Source organism: Vidua chalybeata, chromosome 2 (genome assembly GCF_026979565.1).
Source record: "Vidua chalybeata isolate OUT-0048 chromosome 2, bVidCha1 merged haplotype, whole genome shotgun sequence".
In the NCBI taxonomy this organism is placed as follows: domain Eukaryota; kingdom Metazoa; phylum Chordata; class Aves; order Passeriformes; family Viduidae; genus Vidua; species Vidua chalybeata.
The window spans coordinates 24,350,026-24,366,473 of NC_071531.1; the positions used below are offsets into that span (position 1 = coordinate 24,350,026).

At 40.4% G+C, this 16,448-nt stretch overlaps 1 protein-coding gene across 1 annotated transcript in view; it reads left to right on the forward strand.

Annotated features, from left to right (window-relative positions):
• COL4A2 (collagen type IV alpha 2 chain) overlaps positions 1-16,448 on the forward strand; it is a 140,430-nt gene that overhangs the window by 38,682 nt on the left and 85,300 nt on the right. Inside the window, exon 4 of the mRNA XM_053968627.1 lies at positions 2,056-2,136. Within this exon, the coding sequence (XP_053824602.1) occupies positions 2,056-2,136 (81 nt within the window). The remainder of the gene's footprint in view (positions 1-2,055; positions 2,137-16,448) is intronic.

The window sequence follows — 16,448 nt, forward strand, 5'->3', positions numbered from 1 at the left end:
TAAATTAAGGATGCTGAGAAAAATATGTACATTTCATCTGCATATAGTTTAATAAGAAATGAACTCAATGGAAATAGTGAATTTGTAATCATCCAGATATTTGACTAAAAAATGGACCAACCTGAGCAAACTGCTGAAGTTTATAAAATTGTCTTGATTTAATATTTCCTCTAAACAATAGCTTAAACATAAAGCAGAATTCATAACATGACACAGAACTCTGCTACATCCATGAAATACTTTCCTGAATAAAATACCTAACCTAGGTCAGGGGATGGTTTCAGTTTGGTGGACTGCTTTGATCAGTATGAAAACCCTACCCCTTCAATTAAACATGAGAATTAAATATAAAGCTGAAACAAAAGTGTTTTAGTATACAAAAGTACTTAAGATACAGACATGAACCTTCTCATGACAAGCAGAAGAACTTGTTTTGGGAACTTTGTATCACTGTATGTTGTAATATTAAGAGTCTGCTGTACAAATATGATCAAAGCAGGACTTGGGTAATGCTTGATGCCTGCTCCATGCCTTTTATTCATTTGGCTGCCAGGGAGGTATCCAAATCTCAGAGCTGTGTTTTCAGGTAATGTGAAGGCGGAAATGGATACCTGAGAAATATGACTGGAAAACCTCAGGTATTGAGTAGAGGATTGCTTAGAGCCACATGCAGCTTTGGTCCCCTCTCTGTTTTAGCTCCTTAAGTCAGCCCTAGAGGCAGGAATAGCAGCATCACTGTCTATTTATGAAACAGTATAGCAGTTCAGAGCACCCATCCTGTTTTGGAGCCTTGTTTATATCCCTTTCACCTCCCTTTCAAGAGATGATGGGCTCAAGCTCTGAAGGAGGTGGAAAAGCTCAAACTCTGAAGGAGGTGGAAAAGTAAAGGCACCATTTGCTTTGGCCAAGAGGAGAGCAGGTGACGTGGAGCCTGACTCTGTACCCTACAGCTGGCTTGCCTTGAGGTTTCATCGGAGGAGCAGTACATGTGAAATGCCCTGAATGAGGGATTTGGGTTTCCTGTAGCCACTAGACTTAATCCTTCTCTCTTTTTCTTCTGACTGTATTAATTATTCACTGTGGGCCAAGTCAGGTTCAGAAATAGTGATGAGAAATCCCTTCCTCCTTTCCCAGATTACTTACTAGGCTGCTTGGTCATTTTCAGGGGTTCAAAACGCTGAGCTCCAGTGGCCTGCAGGCTGGTCTTCACAACATTCCTAATCATTAAGTTACATTTATAAAAGTCACACCACAGCATGCACAGGATCTCTGCTGTTCAGGTTTCTGAACAAGACTGACTGTGGCTGCTGCATTCTGTGCAGGCACTTGCATGGAATATAATCTGAGTTTGCCTGCCTGTTGAAGTCCATCCAAGGATTTCTGTGGAGCGGAAATATTTGGTGGTCCATATTTTGTGATCCATATATTTGTGGTCCAGGCCAACGTGGTTGTGGTCAGGCAGGAGAGATGTAAATGAAGACAATTACCTAAGCTGGGAGTGACTTCTAAATCACAGTGGTTGACTGCTAGCAAATTTTTGTTCCTCCAGAATAGGTAGCCATAGAAGAGGAGAAAGCAGGAGCTCATGATTTTGAACATGATACCTACATCTTCCTCTATGTCCACCAATAAATATTTCAAAATACAGCAACAATTTGGAGCATGCATAGAAGGATGTGCTGCTTTGTGACCTAGGACTTAGTCCATGTCACTAAAGAATCCAAGCAGCTGCACTTCTGTGATATGATATCTATTGCATGTGTCGAAAAGATATGTGACATATTGCTCAGTATGGAGCTGCAGTGTTTTGAAAATGTGGAGGGAAATAAATGAAATAACATTATATTTCTTGATGCTGATCTCCAAGAACTGGACAGCCACTCATGGCTGCTTCTAAGCATATATTAAAGAGGCTTCAGCTGTAAATCCTAGATCTGATCCTGGTCTTTGCTTTAGCGCTTCCCAGCAAGTCTGCTAATCAAAGCTGATTGTGCTGTTTAAGATATTACAGCTGATACCTTTTAACTTTTGTATTGTGTGTGTTCTGGTTTGCAGGGTGGAAAGAAATACACAGGACCATGTGGAGGCAGAGACTGCAGTGGAGGATGTCAGTGTTTCCCTGAAAAAGGAAGCCGTGTAAGTAATATTTTTCTCCTGTAGATTGTTCTTGATGGTACAAGTTCAATGCTATATCATTTGCTATAGGTGGACTTGCACTAGACTGCTAAGAGTGCTGAAACCATTATTCTTTTTCAGGAAAAAGTTGTTGTTGTTTCATCTTGCTTTCTCACAGGCTTGTAGATTTGAAGAAATGCTTTGTTGTTAATACCTTGTTATGATATGTAGCAGGCCCTTATCTCAAAGATGAAGGCCGAGGGACCTCGTGGCCATGACAAGCTGATCAGATCTGAATTATGAAAAGATACCACATACATGTATGGGATACAGACATTTAATGATTTTAGAGATCTGTTCCTACCTAAATGATTCAATAATTCTGTGATTCTGTGAGATTTCCACTAAAGCAAGAGGGAACCATGCCTGCAAAACCTGAAATCCCTGCTGAAAGGGAACTGTTTAGAATTTCTGGCATTATGTTGAGACTGATAGTTTGATCTTCGTTTTGGGGACTAGTGAGGAATGAGGCAGAGGAAAAGAGATGGGGTGGAGGGGATTAACCACCTGCCACAAAGAGCACTGAGAAATAAGGCAGGGCTCCTATCCTGTATGGCTTGGAGCCCTGGCTGGCAGGCTCCTTCTGTACAGCTCGGTCTTCTGCAGCTGAGACAGTGACTCAGCCTTTTCCATCCACCCATCTCTAAGAATAGGTCAGGCAAGAGATGTGGTGGCAGGTCATGTGCTTGTTCTGCTATCACAAACTTCCTAAGATTTTTCAGTTCTCTGCCTTCCCTCCACAGAGCCAGCCACCAGTTCCCATTCCCATTGCATTCCTCAAGCTTGACTCCACGTCTGAGTGGAGGGAGAGGTAGTAGGAAAGTCACAGTGTAGGTGGGAGGCAAGGAACATTGCTGTTTACCCAGAAGTCCTGATGTCTTCATGGAAGTCAGATGATCCTGGGGTCACCATGCCATGGGGACTGTAATGGTTATACTCCCATGGCCTACTCATGATCTACTTTCCATTACAATAACCCAACAGCAACCTGATGAAGCTGAGGACAAACAACCTATCCCCTGAGACACAGCTTCTCATGGGGCTCCCTCCAACTGTTACTGCCTTACCCTCATCATCCAGCACATGAATTTTGGCAAGTGCCTTCTGCCACTTCCCACTTTTGACTGAAAATCAAAAACTGATGCTGTAATATGTTCACTAGAGTTCATGAAAATATCTGTTGCAAAGCTACCAACTTTCTGGCTGAAATGTTTTTCATGCTCTTTATTGACTGAATGACCTTGAATTTCAAGTTGCCAAATGTGAAAGAAAAAAGAGGTAGTTAAACAAAACTAACTGCATAGGTTAGAAAAGCTGAAAATGTGAAAATACCATCATAGAGAAGCAGTCAGGTGCCACTGACAAGAAGCTCCCTGTGAGTTGCTTCCTATCTAGTTTGGGAAAGTGAGAGCAGATTTTATGTACATGCTTACCACTCTCCATTTTACCTCAGGGAAGTAAGTAAACTCACTTACTAATGAGGTTGGCCTCCCTTTAAACTGATACTCAAAAGAGAAAAAGGATATGCTACAAAACATAAATTATATTTTATTGCTTGTGGTTAATTGTGCAAGATGTGAAAAAGTATTGGAAAAAGGGATTTACAGAATTTTACACTTCAAAAATCATATTTTATCTGTCTGTATTTTACCTCTCTAAAACAATATACCTCATTCTGATTTAGCATATATTGCCTGTATTTTGTGTCTGCTGATCTCTTCAGATGTCACAACCCCCGTTAAACATCTGGTTTAAGGAACAAGATTGGCCTTTAGAGTCTAGTCAAGTTTGGCATAGCATCTGGTCTCATGCTAATCCTCAATGGGAATATTTATTTTCACAAAACCTCTGTATAATCTGGCACGGGGCACGTTCTCTGTTTGAGGTGACTCACTGCATGCACAATAGAAGTCCTGCGTGTTTGCACTTGTAAGAGTGCCTGAAGCAGTCTGTCAGAGCCTGCTTCTGCAGTGACTCTCCAGCCCAGGAACCACAGAGCTGTCACTTGCCTGGAACTCAGGTAGGAGCAGCGCTGCAAGGGTCTGCAGCCAGCTGTCAGCCCTGCCATGCTCTGGAAATTCACCCTCTGTTTGTGACAGGTCTAAAACCAGGCAAATTAAAAGCATTTTCTTTGGATTGCCACTACTGAATGCACATCAGCATCTGTTGAATGAAGTGAATTCATTGAAGTGGTAAACACAATTGCAAACTATGAAAGGAATAAAGGTCTGAAGAAATGCCTGCTCTGTATTTATATGTGCTTCTACTTCATTTGTTGTCATTGTAGTCTTAAGATACAGCATTTAAGGAAATAGGCTTGGCTTTATCTGTTGTCATAATCCAATAACTTTTGTTTATAAAAAAGGGGTTTTTGCAAAATATGCCCACTGGTATCTCCTGGGACTCTGCTAGAGGCAGAGAGGCACTCTCAAGATGTGTGGAGAACCATCCAGGCTTTGGTGGTCTGGGCCAGGTCTCCAGGTGCAGGACATAAGGAAGCTTTGTGCTACTTTCTACACTGCTTTTGGTTCAGGACTGGTAAGCATAGGCACAAAGGCACAGGAAAGTTGAATGCTGCTTCACAGGGGCATTTTCTAGGGGCAAAAGGCAACCTAGGACAAATCAACGCACTCACCTAGCAGGCCTACTGGAAAGAGGTACTCTACTCTGTTTTGTCTGGGCTTGACCCTGCAGCTTTCACTGGCCTCAGACTCAGCTAAAATCCAGTGGGAACAGAAAAATAAAGCAGCAGAAGCATCATCTGCCCACTGTATTGGTGGAGGAGCTGCTGCAGCTAAGAAAAAGCAGCATCTAGCCTGCAACCTTCTGCCTCTCATCTGAGCTGCTCCCAGGGCTATGAGAACACCTGCAAATGGCACTTTCTTCTTCATTCCCAAAAGGAAAGCTGGTCAAATCCAAATGTGCAGAGAATCAGGACATTGCTGATAACTGTGTTTGCAACTCACAGCAAATGCTGAGTTGTTTCTTGGAGAAGTTTCTCTAAAGAAATGTCTCTTGGGCCATACATGGTCCCCTTGAAGTTCCCACCTCCTCCTGCTTTGTGTTCACATCTTCATAGTAGAAAGAGTAAAGTTCCTTCTGTAAGGTGGTTTTATTTTTCCCAGTTTTTAATGACACTCTAGTCTTTGTTCTTTTTCACTGCAGCCTACTTATGTTCCAGTTGTATTTACTGTTAGCTGGTTACAAATATCCAGTCTATCTAACCATACCTTGGCTGGAGCTGGGGCTGCAGGAGCCAGGCTTAGAGACAAGCCTCAGCCTCATCTCTCCTTCTCACAGCAGGCAAAAACTCAGTAGAGTTGCAGTGCAAATTGCAGTGCTCCTGACGGAGCTTCAAAGAAAGGAGAGTTCAAATCCACATGTCAAGAAACCATAATATAAGCCTCAGTGGAGGACACAGAGTGAGAAGGCAGAGGAAAGACAGCAGACTTTTCTCCCTGAGACAGATTCATCTTCTCATTTTCTTCTATGGCAACTTCTCCTAAATTGTTCTCCTACAACAAGAGACTCACCCCTTCCCTAAGGTACATTTGGAGAACATAAAATAAGGAGTACACAGATGCCTGGGTATGAGGGAAAAGAGTAAAGGGAAACACTGATATGGTATTGAAATTCTGTTTTGGATGAAATGGAAAGCCTGGATTAAATGAACTTTTAAAAATCTGGTTTTCTTTCTTTTTTCCTCAAGATTTTTATTGCAGTCCCTAAAGTCTCGAGATTTATAGTTCTTTGCAAACCATGCATTGCTTAGAGGACAATATATGTGCCTTAAAATTTGTTAAACAATCATGCACTCATGTAGGAAACGATAACTCCATTCAGTACAATGGCCAACTGTTTGACCCATTGAAGTTCACAATCAGCCTCACTTCATATCCAGCCTAGAAGGCTTTATAGAAAGTGGAAGTGAGTAGAAAGCTTTTTGATCTTTCTACAGAGTGAGAAATTGCACTCTTTTGTACTTCCCAAGTCAAGCCTCTAACAGTGCTCAAGCCATTTAGCCATTGTTTTTGCAAGGGGCTGGAATGATAGAAAGTGAAATCAAAAGACAGCTTTGTGTCCCCCCATAAAGGCCACTTCTTGGGAAAGCCCAAACATTTATTTTTAACCTAGACTGACATGACTGTTCCCTAGCAGTCCTTTACAGATAGCTGTTATGTTGCTTTCACTAATGCAGTGGCCAAGGGTAAGCTATTACCAGTACACCCATAATTACTTCTGCCTGCTTTTGGATGCTACACAGTTGGGAAATCTAGTGTGTGATATTTGCTTGCAAGCATTTTCCATACAAGTTTAACACGTGGGTTAAATTTAAATGTGTTTCTTTGTAATTAAAAACAAACAAGAACAAAATAAAACATACAAATATTCTAAAGTCAACTCCATTATTATATTATAGGGAAATGTTTAAATCCAATAAAATAATTTTATCAACTGTTAGTGTAATTCTTGTATATCATAATTAACTGGCATCCAAGCTGGTATAATGGGAGTAGCTCCTTGTAAGTCTGTTGGTGTTAACTGATATATCTGATGAAATCTGATATTTACTTTTTTTTTCCTCCACAAAATAATAACATTAGAAGCATCTTCTTAGTTATTCATCTAGCTCACTATTCTGCTCCCAAAAATGAACTACCATAAGAGATGCTACTTACAGGGAGCACAGAGTTCTAGCAATTTTCTGCAGTCCATTCACTTGTACCCAAGATAACCCAATTTAAATGTTCCTTCAGTATCTGTGTTTTGTCCTGAATTTGTCTAATCCTTTTTTGAAGCTACTGTAACTGTGTGTCTTTGCAAGCTCCAGTGGCACTACTCACATGATATAAATTATATAAATCACTGTCTGATCTGTTCTAAGCAAAGCTCCCTCTGATTTCATCAAACACACCCTATTTCCAGTACTGAGAGATTTCAAGTAGGTCTGTGTTTAGGTTACTCACTTTTTCCCTAATTTTGTAAATCTCAGTTATATTTCCTCTCAGCTTTCCCTTCTCCAAAAGGGTGAGTCACAGCCATTTTAGGTTCTCTTTTGAAGGTGAGACTCTAGCCCTTAGTTCTTTTACTCTCTCTTCTGTGACAGACCAGAATTGTACCCATCCAGTTTGCTGGGGTCCTTCTGGATCTCCCAGCCTGAGAAATCACCAGATCTCCTCATTTCTCAGCACCAGCATCATATTTAACAACCTAAGAGAGATTAGTATCATCATTAGACTGGGATGTTTCACAGTTCATCCTTTCTGTAGATCACCATTGGAATCTTTGCAAAAACCAGTTACAGCATGTGTCTGAGAGAACCCACTGGTGTTATGTCTTCATTTTGAAATGTGACCATCAGGTACTATCTTTTCTTCCTATTCTTTAACAGCCTTCAGTCCATAAGACCACCTCTCCTACAACCCCAAGATAATTTATTTTAAAAGCTTCAGTGAAGCATTTTATAAAAACAGTTTTGAAAATCCAAATACATTGTAGTCACTAAGGCTTGCTTTACCATGCTTATCCTTGAGCTCACTTATTGTGTTCCTTAAGGTGGACTACTGCATTGCCAAGCAGGAAAGTCAAATAAACTGGCCCACAGTTCTCAAAGTCTCCTCTTGAGCCCCTTTTCCACATGGAAGCTTGGTTGGCACCAGCCCACTGGTGCAGTGGCAGTTTGTAATGTTGGGCTACACACTTTGGCCAGCAGTTCTGCAGTTTCACACTTGAGTTCCTTCAGAAGTCATGGGTGAATGTCCCCACTCGTGTTCACTTAGTAACGCCTGCCTTACCTGTTTTAGGTACTACTTCCTTCATACTTATCTGAAATTATTCTGTCTCAAGGAATAGCTTGGATTTGAGACCTTCTCAAGTACCTTCAGCAGTAAAAACCTCTTCAGAGAAGTCACTACGTTTCTCTGCTATGGCCTTATTATCCCCGAGTGCCCCTTATGAGCCCTTGGCATGATGTGGTATTAGTATTTCCCTTGACAGCTTTTTGTTTTCCTTCAAAAAACTTTTTACTATCAGCTTGGTTATCTTCTGCAAAATTTTCTCATTCACTTTTAGCCATCCTAGTTGACATTTATTCTTGATCTGATTGTTATGGGCTTTCCTGTTCATTTCAGCAATTTTTTAAATGCCAGCCCTTTTGCCTACAATAGCCTCCTTAGTTTTTTGGGCTTGGTTTGGTTTGGTTTGGTTTTGGTTTTTTTTTTTTTTTTTTTTTATGAGCTGTGCAGGGTTTTTATTGAACCATTTTACTTTCTTTTTGATATGTGACACATAGTTTACTGGGATTTTTAATGCAGTGTTTTTGAAAAGCCTCCAGGTTGCTTTAGGCTTCTTGCCTTTTTGATTGCTTTTCAGGCTTTTACTATTTTCATGATTTTTATGTATTTCCCCTTCTTGAAATTGGATATCTGTGTGAGGTATTTGTTTGGCTTACTTCATCCCAGTACACTACAACATTAAATTCAGTTATATTTTGAAGCACTTGCAGAGCAATTCTCCCTTAAATCTCTTGAAGCAGGTCCTGTGCAGCACTTGAGACTAAACTTGAGACTAAACCCAGAGCAGCATTCTTTCTTATGGGTCTCAGTGTTTATAGTGCTAAGAAAAAGTCAGTTGGTGGGTCCAAAATTTTTATTTCCTTATCATATCTGGATGAGGCATTGTGCCTGACAGTATGTGGGCAGTTGGAATTGGCCAGTATTGCTATCTGACCTAGTTATTCAGCTTCTCTAATTTCACTGAGTATTTAATTATTGGTGTCTTTAACAGAGGAATCCTAAATACAAATGAAGTCCTACCTTTCTGTTATTTCCACCCACAAGGACTCCTAATGTTCCCCTCCTCCCTGAGTATTTTTTTCTGTAACACTTTATTGTAGCCTTCACATATTGTGCCATTGCCCTATCTGTATCTTATTTTCTATCATTCCTGTAAAGCAGATGAACTAGTCTATGTATTCCACTGATTATCCTCCTTTCACCAGCATGAGATGCTTTTTATACCAGGGTTGTCATTTATTGCCAGGTAGCATAATTCCATAATCTTATTCTTTAGATTTCACAGAATTGTGACCACTGATCACCAGTCCTTTCTACCAGAACAAATTCCTACCTGGCCATCTCATGAGCTCTTCTCCCTTTGCACTTAGAAGGAGTTTCAGTCCTCTCACCTGTTCCAAATCCAGCTCTCTGTGTCAACTCATCAAACCTCCCGCTGCCCTCACCTGCTTTGTCCTCTCCTGGAAGACTGACTCTGTCCCAGGAGCATCCTCACAGCAAGCAGACATTATAATCAGCTCGAGCTTAGAGTTTATCAGAGGTTTGATCCCTTGTTCCAGGTTGATCATCCACCCTCCTTCTGACTGACAACCCCTAAACACTTGTTAGATCAGCATCAAGGTTTTGTGGGGTTTTTTTTGATAGTCAGCAAGACAGAAATGGTTTGGGAAATGTCCTATTTGCTCTCCAGTGTTTGCCATATACAAAGCTTAGGGAGTGAACTTGATCCCATATCTACTGAAGTATTGTCAGATTCTGCAGCAGAATGAATGTAAGTACCAAAAATTGGTTCTTCAAAATCTCACAGTGCTTCATAAACCAAGGTTAAGTCTCTGGAAAATTCCCAGAGGAAAAGCTGCCCCCTGAGGGAAGGTATTTGGAGGAGGTGTTTGTAATGGTAATAGATTTAAAAGTAAAGTAATCTGTAGGATTTGATATTAATAAGCACTACACATGGGATGAGATGACACTCTTCATTATGTCAGTGCTGTAATCAAGCCCGGTGTGGTACTTCAAGATTTAATTTTCTTTTTTTCTCTAGTCGAGGTACTAGAGGAGAACAGCTCCATTGGAAAAGACAGGAAAAGTGTTACTGTAAAATCTGTTTAACAGTGTAAAGCTAAAATCTGCTTTCAGATACATGCATATAGTTTTCTTTTGCACATGTGTGTGAGGGTGGTTTCAAATGAATGCTTTTTTTAAGTTTATACTTTTAAAACTCAGCCTTACAAGGTCTTGCCAGCATACACAAATGCCTGAAGTCTTGATATTGTTCCATAGGCACCTACATCTTGGGTATAAGGCTTAATTGCATGAACTGTTAGCAGCAAATAGGCCCAAAATCTTTAGAGTTCACTAGCAAATGCAGGCAGTGTACAGGTTTGCTTGACAAAACCTGAACTTACGTCAGTCCGAAACTTGATATCTTTATGACCTAATATTTTATTTAATGAACATTGCTCTACCTGGGCTACACTGAAAATTAATCAACCATGTAGTGGGATAGTTATGTTGTTTGCTAATTGCTGTCCTTCAGTACATTTGTCTTGACATTTTTTTGAGTGAAATATGTGTGTTTCCTTTTTTTTTTTTTTTCCTAAGCTCTGTTTATACATGTTTAATCAACATCAGAGATCTATTTGAACTGGTGGATGGAGATTAGATAACTTTCCCATGAGCAAGAAGCTCCACTTCCCATATATGCATTCTGTACAAAATGTGAGATTTGGGAAGTAGTGAAAGGTTTTTCTCAGAATCTGTTTCAAATTTAAAAATGCAAGATATATTAAAAAAGCAAAGCAGGATGTTTTGTTTCAGTACATGCAGGAGTTCAATTAAACGTTCACACAGAAATCACATTTTCATTTGTAAATGTTCAGAACATTGTAAAGAATATTTAAAAGATAAAACTCAAATGGAGACATTCTTTCGAATCAAACAAAATATGCATATTGACCAAAAATTATCTTTTCACTCCTCATTACCCTTTTGCTCTTTTGCAGAACATGACTATTTCAACCAGATATGAAACATTGTTTGATTACATAAGTAACATATAGAAATTGAATTTATTTGTAATCCAAATGAATAGAAGATATTTTTTTTAGGCCCATTCCATGGTAACAATTTGTACTCCCTGCCTTTTGCTCCAGCCCTGAAAGCAAAATTCCTTCAAAGCCTTTTCAAATCAACTGTACAGAAGAAAAGAAGAATGATACTTTAATTGAAAGTAGTCAAAATGACACATTCACCTTTTTATTTGCATTTTCAGTTTAATAATTTTAAATTTCCCTGGATTGACATACATTATCTCTGTCAAAATAAGTGCAAGGTATGTAGCATTCATGCAGATACTGCACCTTCCTCCTAAAGCCCAAGGTTAGACCTGTGCAGATCCTTCTACAACCTTGTGTCAGAAGCGTTTGCAATCTCAGCTGGTATGATGAGAAAACAATTCAACAGCGTCGGACAAAGCCCAAGAATTCATGTCATCAGAATGAAAAGCAAAGTTGCGGTTTAAACAAACTTATGACCAAAGTCAATATGCTGGATTAACTATTTGCACTGTAGATTCAGCTCTTCCGTTTGAAATGACACCATCATTTTGCACTACCTTTGTGATCTGTTGATTTATGGGATTGCTACACTCTTTGAAAAAACAACTCTTATAGCAGTTTGCTAATAAATTGAGACGGTATTGCACTGATATTTCAGGAATTTATTTTGAGGGCAGCATTTTTAAGAGTGTATTTGAACATCTGCATTTCACAAATTTGAATGAGAGATGGAGAGAAAATGCAAGAAAAATCACAGTAAGGAATCAAGAACCATTTTATTTCAGAAAATAAAACAAGACTTAAAATTCAATTCTAGAAAATTTAACTGTAGCGAAGAACTAATAGAAAAGAAATTTGCTGGAGATTAATAGTGCAAAGTTAACTTTGATAATAATAGCCAATGCTGAGATAAGAATCATTTGGATGCAATTCACAACCATTTAAAAATATTGCCATAACTTTTTTCTTGAATGGCTTTTTTTTTATCCTTCCTGTCTTTCTATGAAATCTTGCAAGTATATTTTACCTTATTTAGAAAATAAGTACCTGAAGTTAGAGAATGCCATGAGTGTCTACTCATCTGTCACCTTTCCTCTCATTCGGATGAATAGTGTCTGCATAGCACAGCACATTCTCCTGTATGTATGTGTGTGTGTATGTATTTATGTATGTGTGTATGTATGTATGTATGTCAGCTCTGTTGGGTAGAAGTTTCCCACCATGGGGTGCTCATAGTGCCAAGGGTTTGATCCCTGGATGGGCCATTCACTCAAGAGTTGGACTGGATGATCCTTATGCGTCCCTTCCAGCTCAGAATATTCTGTGATTCTGTATCATTGATCTTTTTGTTTGGTTTTCACAGATGAATTTCACTTCATTAAGGAAGTGAAATGCACTGTCAGGATTGGTTTCAGAAAAATGTGGTGTCCATTTGGTTAGACCGTCAGGCTTTGACTTCTAGCAGTCAGACAGTTCAACGACTGCACGAAAGTATTATTTGTGCTTTCAGCCAAGTTTTGCAATTTCTGCTTACTGTGAGAAGAAGTTTAAAGATAGAGCAGTGGGTGGATGATGGTTTTACTCTGTGACTGGGTAGCTCACACAGGCATCCAAGAGGGATAATCCAGGTCATCCTTTAGCACTTAAATTATACTCCAGAGATGGTAAATGTTTCTCATGACATATGTCTGAGGCTTTACAAATTTCTCAAATGGTGCTTGTTTCTATTTTCTGTATTTTTGTCACATGGGAGCAAGTGACATTGACCCATTTTCCTTTTGTCTGCTTTGCTAAGTACCAAACTATTAGTGGAATCCTTTGAGTCTGACCTGGAGAGACCAGGAATGTGGGAATGGGAAGGCTGTCATCTCAAACAGTATCTGCTGAGGCAGACTGAGTCTGTTCTCAGCATTTTCTTACTGACACCTAAGAAAATAAATGTTCTTTATTAACCTCAGTTAATACAAAAGGTTTCCAAATCATCTTCAGTGTCTTTGCATAATGAACCAGACTGTTGAAGTATACCTGAGTGTTTCCATTACATGTATCTGGAAAAGGATGACAAATGTTAAAATATATTATATTCACCATTAGATATTAACTTTAGGAGCATGCAGAAAGAAGATCTTGAAGGATAGAAGTCTGTGTTTTAGCCACAGAGAACAGCTCTAGACAAAGAATAAAGCTGTAAGCCCGAACAAATAAAGCATCCATGCAGCATTTTTTTTCCCAGAGGCTAAAACTATTTTTCTATGAAAAGACTGTATTAGTCTGAAAAATTCCTTTCTGTCTACTGCTATCATAGATGCCCAGCAAAGAAAAGCACTTTGGGGCTTTTTGTGGCTTTGGCTTGGTTTTTTTTCAGTATGGGTCATGGTTGTTCAATTAAATTCTGTGTCTACCTATTGCTTATCTTATTACTTAGCAAAACTAATTTTTGTAAATACAGTATCACTGGTTAAAGATACTTTATTAGCCCTTACAAACTTGTTTAAAGCAGGCTTATTTGTCCACAAGATTGTTGGCAAAGTCTAACATAGGTGTTAGAGCAAAAAAGAAAGCTGTACTTGCTATCCTCCTCAGTACAAATTGTTTCACTCCATTCAGAGTATGGCAACTTGTATAGACTTTCTGTCCAGTCAAATAAAGCCTTGGATATGTCTGTATCATTTAATCTGATCCAAATACCACTTTTTCTCTGTAAATCACATTTTGGCTGTTTTTCAGTTTCTAGACTCCCTACTTTTCTCTTTCTGTGATGAACTATCTGTTATCTACTCTCAAGCATGCAACATCTTTTCCTTTTCCATTTCACCACTGTTTATCTGTTAAAGGCTTCCTACAAGGGACTTCCTGTCTTGATAGCCTGGAAGAGGAATGAGGGAAGCTGGTTCTGAGATGAGGTCTCCCTCCTGTAATGCAGGATGTCATGGACTTTGCAGTTGTCTGGGCTTGTCTGTGTTAGGATACGGCAGGAGCTGTTTGCATGTGGCTCTTTGTACGGTGCCAAAAGCATTGCTAACCCTTCCAGGTTTGTGGCAGAGGTAGCATCATGCAGAGGGGCACAGTGACAGCTTCTTGCCAGTGGACAGGGACTCCAGCAGCAAAGGGCTCAAAGGCACCACACGATGCTGTGGGTGTTGGACCCATATATATTCCTTATTCCAGTATTTAATGAGGGTGTGCACTGGCATGCAGATTTATGGATAAAATGTTTTTTCCACAGGAAACTCTTCAGTTCAAATATGACTGTGCTTCTACTGCAGAGTATCCCTTACCTCTGTGAGACTCACCCCCTTTCCATTACAGTCTTGTAGACAGGACAAGCTAGATTGCATGAGCCCAATCTTGTCCTTCAACCCCTCTTCAGAGAGTGAGGCTGCAGGACAGAGGAGGGGTGGGCTCCCTATGTGAGAAGGATGTTGTTGCTGTCCCCTGCAGCTCCTCATCCTTAGCCCCTGCCACTGGAGCAGAGGCAAAGGTGGATGTGCAGGCTGAGGCCAGATCCATTTGTTTTTCTTGTTGTTACAAGACCTCACAAACCAAACTGCAGAGTCTGTGCTCCGCTGCCTCATACCTGGTGCTGCCAGCAAGGTCTCGACTGCCCTGCACAACTGCAGGCATGTAAAACTGCTCAGGATTGCCTGAGCCACAGCTCCCCATACAGCTCCTCCCGCTCCTCAGCTGGCTTCGCTCCTTCAGACGGTTGCGGAGTTGGTTTTGCTAAATGACATAAGGTTATAATAAGTCAAGTGAGAAGATTTGTGTTGTGCTTCCTACTGTATAGGAGAGGTCCATATGGTTTAATTACTTCCTCTGTACGTCAGATCTATGTGTATAAAGTCTCTGAAGTAATGTGTAACTGCCAAGATCCTATGGTGTGGTTTGAAACATCCATGCAGTGAACTCTCAAATCCTGCAGATTATGCTATGAAATATAAATGTAAAACGGAAGAAGTCAGAGTATCCAGTTAAACAACAGCATTAAATTAGAGGAGTTGATAAGAGATCTAGAATTCAGCACAATGGAGGAGGGGGAGAAAGACAAAAAAACTCTTTTGAGGCAGAATAGAGTTTTATCATCAAAGGAGACGTGAGAAAAATATTATTCACACCCCAACACCCCCGCCCCCCTGAAAACAGCAGAGCAGCCTGAGGAGAGAAACCATGTCAAAGACAGCTGCTTAGTGAACTGTAAAGCCATCTGAAAAGTGTCATCACAAAATGTATCTGCTGATACATCTTTGGCCACCACAGAAAATTCTGCTAGGCCATGTAGACCTGTAGACCCAAGATCATGGATGGGTCTATGCACAGAGCCACAGTCAGTGTCTCAGCAGGGAGCTGCTCACCCCTGCATCTTTCTAGCTATTTTCTCAGGGTCTGTCAGGCATGTAGAGGCATATTTTCAATCTGGCACAATGGCTCAAGCATCTCTGGAGTAGGGAATGGTATGTGCTGGAATGATGTTAAAGGTGCAGGGCAGCTCCATGGGATCAAGCATGTCTGGGGCCTGATCTGCAGTGGTAACCTTGGTCAAGTGAACTAGGGAACAGGCTTGCTTCTCCTGCCAACATCCTTCTGTGTCATACCTCTAAAGATGCCTCAGCTATTCCAGATACATGGGAAGTGGAGAACAAGTCTGTTGGGGCTAGTCTGGATCCGTGACTACCACCAAGACCAAGGAAGATCAGGTTGCTTCATGGGAAGCATCCATGGGAAGAAACAGAGTGTCCTTGGGCTACCCCTGCAAGTGACCCTGGTGACATTCAGCAGGATACTTCAGCCCATGCCCCACTGTGGTACAGAACGAGAAACATGCAGAGGGGTGGGGGTGCTCCCCCTCAGGGGATGGAGACCCTCCTGCCCCCTGCATGTCCCTCCTCAGCGTGTCCAGTCCCTGCTGGAGGGACACATGACTCTGTTACCACAGGAGTGCTACCCTCTCTGGTAAGGTACATTTATAGCTGTCAAAGATGGCTATACATTAGTGCCACAGTAATAGTTTTATCAATTAATAGTTTCTGCTATACAATGCTAATTGTATCAGTCATGTGTACATCTAATCAGCAAAAATGTTCTGTATAATTTCAGCATCTCCTGCCTGAGCATGGTAGTTTGGCCCCTCATGTTTGCCAAAACTAAATACACACCAAATACCAGTCTCAGTAAGCATACTTTTTTATAAAAGCCCAAACACTCTGATATAAATAAATATACACATCATATTGTCAGCCAAGGTTGTGGCTTGGTGCATTTACACAGCTGCAGTTTGGGCTGTTGTTTACTCTTTCCCTCACAGACATTGTGTTCTGCTTTTTCCTTGTAAGGATTTTCCTCCTCTACCTATTCTTAGTCCTAGACAGAGAACTGTCCTAACTTATGTATGTTGTATAACTTTAGTGACTTCAAAGATGTTTTG